We start from the raw sequence: 6,211 nt of genomic DNA, 5'->3' as shown, positions 1-6,211 counted from the left end.
TGTTGCATAAAATATTGCAAATCGGACAATGTAAATGGGAGCTATATCCAAATCTGAGCCGATTTTAATATAATTTGGCAAATTGGTTTTTATTCCAAATTCCGTTCCAAACGTCTTGGAATCAGATGGACATGTTGTGTTTTGTGCAACAAATATATGAAATCGGCCGAAAATATATGTGAGAGCTATATCAACATTTGAACCGATCTCAATATAATTTGGCGAATTTATTTTTGTACCAAATATCCAAATCTGAAACGATTTTAATATAATTTGGCAAATATATTTTCTGACCAAATTCCGTAAATCTACCAAATCACATTGGAAATCTACCGGAAATGTATAGGAGCTATATCCAAATCTGAACCGATTTAAATATATTTTGGCATATTAATTTTTGTTCAAATTCCATTACGCATTCCAAATTTGGAGAAAAATAAAATCTAAGTTTTTGGGATTTACCTCCGATTCTCATGGAATTTCAAATATTTATATAACCTATGTTACTTTCAGGCAATGTTTCAGGAAAATCTGTGCAGCGGTTTTGGTGTCCATAAATTACAAACAAACAAACGTTTCCCTCTTTTATAGATTCTCTTCCAGGGGGTAATTTACGTACTAAAAAGGAACTCCTTTTGTGGGAAAATTAATCCATCCCATCCCGTCAATCACGTATTAAGAAAACATATTTTTGAGCTTTAATTAAAGTTTTGTTTTATTTTTATTGTTATTTTCGTTCCATAAAAACCAAAGTGGGTAGCATTTCAAAAGATTCCAAATCGATCAACAATTTACTTCTTGAAAACGGTGACAACGGGGGCAGCAGCATAGGCAGCTGGGGCGGCGGCTACAACAGGTGCAGCAGCATAGGCGGCAGGGAAGGCAGCTGTGTGGGCGACAGTGTGGGCATTGTAGGTGCTAGCGTAGGGAGCCACATAGCCAGCAGTGTAAGCAGCAGCGACAGCAGGCACAGCAGCGGTATAAGCCACAGCAGGAGCTGCATAGGCAACGGGAGCAGCAGCCAACAAGCCGGGTTTAGCAGCACCAAAAGCGACGGCAAACAAAGCCAAGAAGCAAACAGCGAACAATTTGAACATTTTGAAAGCGTGGTGTATTTTGATTTTCTCGATTCTCAAGAAGTTCCAAAAGAAATCTGATGCCAACCCGGTGTTTGGCAAGGGGTTTTTATACTAAACCCATTCCCATGACAAATGCTAATGCTGGCTAAGAATAGGAGCAATAAAAGAGAATCGAAAGAGAAAAAAAAAACGAACAACAATAAATGCGAATAAACATCCTTGAGTTCTAAATGAAGCCATTTTTTTTTTTTAAAACTGCAAAATAGAAGTCCATCAATATTCATATGATAAAATAAACAAATACGCTCTGGTGGGGTTGTTGTTGTCAACGGTCGGTCGGTCGTTCGTTCCTTCCTTCAATGGCTATGTTTATATGTGGAAGCGTTTTAAAATTCCCTTAGCGTTGTCACTGTACGATTTGGGAATTGTCAGATATCAGCACACGCTAAGCACGTACCACTCGTAATTAATTTAGACGCTTGCTCGTATTGGTTATATTAAGAACAACTATCATAATCAGCAATATTGTGGCTAAATCCAGAAGCTATTTGCAACAGAAAAACGGATTGAAAATAAAAATAACTCTAACCCACAAACTATTATTGAACTGGAGTAGGCAATTTACGTGGCATATTAACATGGATTTTACTTCCTTGTAATCTCATCAAAATCTAAGTAAGTGGGTAAAGGGCTTTCGATGGTGTAGCATTATGCAATAAATTTAAAGTCCATTTCGGATCTCAGACAAATTATTTTGTGTCAATAGCTTTAATTATATTGTGAAAATAAAAAACCATTACTGAAAAAAATTGTTGCACAAAATATTTTTTTAAAGACTAGCAGATTTTTAAGGTTTATATATTCTGGGACTAACAGACCACAACTATTTTGATTTTAAAGAATGTTTTTTGACAGACCAAGAAACAAAAACTAGTATTTTTTTAAGAAAATTCTTTCAGGGTCTAATCGTGAATTTAAAAAAATATTTTTTAAGGACCAACAGGACAATAATTTTGTATTTTTAATGAATATTTATTTATTTATTCCAATAATCCTGGATTTTTAAGGAAATATTTTTTTCGATGACCAACAGACTAATAGACCTGAATTTATAAAAAATATTTTTTCAATAACTAACAGATCAATAATCTTGGATTTTTTTAAATATCTTTTAAGGACCAACATTCTAATAATCAATGTTTTTTAAAACATTTTTTCCAGAGCCAACAGAACAATATGAATATGTTTTAAGAACATTTTTAAAGGATCAACAGACAAATATTTTTGGATTTTAATGAGGCCAAAAATGGATTTTTAAAGAATATTTAACAGATGAAAAGACCGAATTTTTAATAATATTTTTTTCCTGAATTTATAAAAAATATTTTTTCAAGAAGTAACAGACCAAAAACAAAATATATGTTTTCAAAAACTAACAGAAAAATAATTTTGGATACAAAAAAAAATATTGTTTAAGAACCAACATAACAATAATCATGTTCTTTTTTAATATTTTTTTAAGAACCAAAAGGCCAATAATCCTGGATTTATAAAAACATATTTTAAAGAAAATTTATCAAGAACTAACAGACCAATAATCCTGGGTTTTCTAAGAACATTTTTAAAGGAACAACAGAAAAAAAATTTTGTATTTTGAAAAAATATTTTTTCAAGGACTAACAGACCAATAATTGTGAATTTTTAAAGAATATTTAACAGATTTATAAAAAATACATTTTTTCAAGAACTATCAGACCAATAATCCTGGATAATTAAAATTTTTTTCAAGGACCAACAGAATAATAAACCTTTATTTATAAAAAGTATTTTTTCAAGAACTAACAGACCAGTAGTCTTGGATTTCTGAAGAATATTTTTAAAGAACCAACAGACAAATCATCTTGGATTTTTAAAAAAAAATATTTTTTAAAGGACCAATAGGTCAATAATTGTGGATTTTTAAAGAATATTTATTCAGGGATGAACAGTCCAATAATCTGAATAAAAGAAATTTGTATATTTAAAATGTATCATATAATAACATAATCAATTTTGGTTTATACAGGGTGAGATAAAAAACTGGAACAAAGTCAAATGCCATAATTTTTACATTTTTTTAAATTTTATTGAATGAAAGCAAAAAAGTCGGAAATAGCATCAAATTTTAGAATAAGTTTGTTTGTTCGAATTGGTCACCTTCGGGACGAATTATGGCCCTCAAACGGCCAATGAAACCGTCACGCACTGCACGAATGTTGCTCTGCGGTATTTTGGCCAATTCCCGGCGAAGCGCTTGCTTGAGGTAATCGACACTTTAGTATTTTTTAGTGCCAACCTTGCTTTCCAAATTTCGAAAATTTTGGTGGCCATTTTGCGCTGGAAATGAAGCGAGGAACCTCATTTAGTAACCATTCTTGGGTAGCGCGTGCTGAGTGCGATGATGCTGAGTCCTGTGGGAATGTCCAAGGTCTTCGACCAAAATGTTTTCCCACCCAAAGTTTTAATACACCCTCCAGAATATTTTCGCATTAATATTCGGCATTTATTCTGATGCCACGGTCGATTAATACGAGCGGAGAGCGACCATCGGCTGTTATAGCGGCCCACAGCATTCCCCATGGCCGGCGCTTGAGTTCTTGTGGACAACCGAAGGTGCATATTTTCAGCTGAACTCTTTGGAAAGTAAACACGATCATTTTGTTTGTTTACGATCTGCTGAACAACGAATGTTTTCTCATCGGAGAAAACCAAATTCGGCAGCTCACCATTGTCGGCCAAGCGAAGCAACTCTTTAGCTCTTTTAAGTCTATTTTCTTTCTGTTACGGTGTAAATTCTTGCACTTTTTGGAATGTCAACGGCTTTACCCTGAGCCCATTTTTCAATATTTGCCGAATGGAATGTTGCGATTTGTTCAGCTCACGAGCCATTTTTCGGGTACTGCGACTAGGGTTTCGATCAAGTCGTTTCTTTACATTTCGAACCATTTCTGCTGATGTTGCTGTTTTCTTCCGTCCACTTCCTTGGCGTCAGGCAACGCTAACGAGCAATGGTAGGAGACACAATAGATTTATTCACATTTAAATGCTGGAGTGCTCTAGAGATAGCCACTTGTGGTTTTCCAGCCAAATATAAAGAAATCACTCTATCATCGCTTGAATTCCATCTCGAATAATTTTGTCTGGAAAATTCTCATCAAAATGCTTTTGTACGCTTGTAAACAATATAATGAGCTGTCACTGGAATAATTTTAACAGTTGTCGGACGAGTGGCTTGGAAATGACAGCAGTCTGAAATTATTTGCAGTTTTTTCATCTAACCTGTATATCATCTTTACAACATATCCTATATTAGCAAGAATGCTTGTATGTGTGAAATTTGAAGCGTTTTGTTTTTCAAGTCTTGAACCCTATTTGTGGGAGGTACTCAAAGGTATGGTCCGATATCTATCATCTTTATAACAGATATTTTATTGATAGAAATATTGAGATTTGCCAAGTCTAAATGAAATTGGATGTTAATTTCGCGAAGATGCGCAATATCTGTCACTTCTTCTGCTACCTCCCCCACCTACCTCCGAACTTGATCTAAGTTTGATAATAATATTACGATGTACGAAGTTTTTAACCAAATGGGATACTCCCTTTGAGAGTTATCATGCGCATCAGCCAGGCAGACAGACGGACGCTAGATCGACTCCAAATACCCTGAAACGAATTTGGTCCCAACAGACCTAGGCCTCTCTAGCCATATGGCTGAGGGTATAGAAATCCAAAAAAAAAAAAATTCACGGGTGTTGGTCCTTTTAAACTTCTTCAAAATCTTTAAAAAATACGCGTTTGGTTTATTTGGGCTTTAAATGGATTTTCATAAAAATCCACTTGTTTGTGAATCAAATAGCTCATGTAAAAATATTTATAAAATAACCAAATTTAAGGCTCTATGGTTTGTTATAATACCATGCCTCAAAAAATCTTGGCTTATGGATTTGTTGGTCCCTGATAAAATATTTTTTAATAAATTTACTTAGATGTCTTGGTTTGTCTTTAATTAAAAATTAAAAATTGTTCTTAAAAATCCACGAAACATATGCTGGCACATCCACCTCGAAATCCAATTAAACGTATTTTCCGTTAAAACCATTTGCATTTTGGATTTTGTCTAAAATCCATTTTAATAATACTCTCACGCTCGCACATTCTCCGGCATTTCAAATTTAATGTGTTCCAAAATTTGCATAATCATCTACGACCACAACACACCTCCATATGCCACAAATATTCTTGAAAATTGTTTAGCCTATTTTTATACCCTCCACCATGGGTAGGAGGGTATATTAACTTTGTCATTCCGTTTGTAACACCTCTAAATATTCGTCGTAGACCCCATAAAGTATATATATTCATAATCAGCATAAAATTCCAAGACGATTTAGCGATGTCCGTCTGTCTGTCCGTCTGTCTGTCTGTCTGTCTGTCCGTCTGTCTGTTGAAATCACGATAGAGCCCACATTATTTGACGTAGACCTTTGAAATTTGGCACAAGTGTGTGTATTGTCCCTAGGATGGTTGGTATTGAAAATGAGATATATCGGTCCCCGTTCTGGTATAGTCCCCATATAACGGTACCTCCCGATATTCGGTATTTTGATGATTTATGCCACATTTTTTCACGGATTTATCTGAAAATTGGTATTTGTAGGTCATGACGGGTCCCTGAGCGTGTGGCAAAACATTGCATGTATAGGTCCACGTTTTGGTATAGCCCCCATATAACGGTACCTACCGATATTCGGTATTTTGATGATTTATGCCACATTTTTTCACGGATTTGTCTGAAAATTGGTATTTGTAGGTCACAACGGGTCCCTGAGCGTGTGGCAAAACATTGCATGTATAGGTCCACGTTCTGGTATAGTCCCCATATAACGGTACCTCCCGATATTCGGTATTTTGATGATTTATGCCACATTTTTTCACTGATTTGTGTAAAAGTTGGTATTTGTGGGTCATAATGGGTCCTAGTTCGTGTGGCGAAACATTGTAATTATAGGTGCACGTGTTGGTGTAGCCCCTATATAACGGTACCTCCCGATATTCGGCATTTTAATGTTTTTTGCCACATTTGTTCTAAT

At 34.9% G+C, this 6,211-nt stretch overlaps 1 protein-coding gene across 1 annotated transcript; it reads right to left on the bottom strand.

The window, feature by feature from the left end:
* Positions 1 to 688: 688 nt before the first annotated feature.
* Positions 689 to 1,169, bottom strand: LOC105261974 (cuticle protein 38). The gene has a single exon (XM_011295199.3). It carries the CDS (start codon positions 1,095 to 1,097, stop codon positions 792 to 794), a length of 306 nt encoding a protein of 101 aa, XP_011293501.1. The 5' UTR covers positions 1,098 to 1,169; the 3' UTR covers positions 689 to 791.
* Between the last annotated feature and the right edge of the window lie 5,042 nt (positions 1,170 to 6,211).

Source organism: Musca domestica, unplaced genomic scaffold, assembly GCF_030504385.1.
Source record: "Musca domestica strain aabys unplaced genomic scaffold, Musca_domestica.polishedcontigs.V.1.1 38, whole genome shotgun sequence".
NCBI classification, from domain to species: Eukaryota; Metazoa; Arthropoda; class Insecta; order Diptera; family Muscidae; genus Musca; species Musca domestica.
Note: the sequence above shows the minus strand (reverse complement) of the source record. Positions and strands in the feature narration are given on the sequence as shown.

Coding starts and splice junctions, on each gene's coding strand:
- LOC105261974 (XM_011295199.3), bottom strand. CDS start 1,097: ATGTTCAAATTGTTCGCTGTTTGCTTCTTGGCTTTGTTTGCCGTCGCT.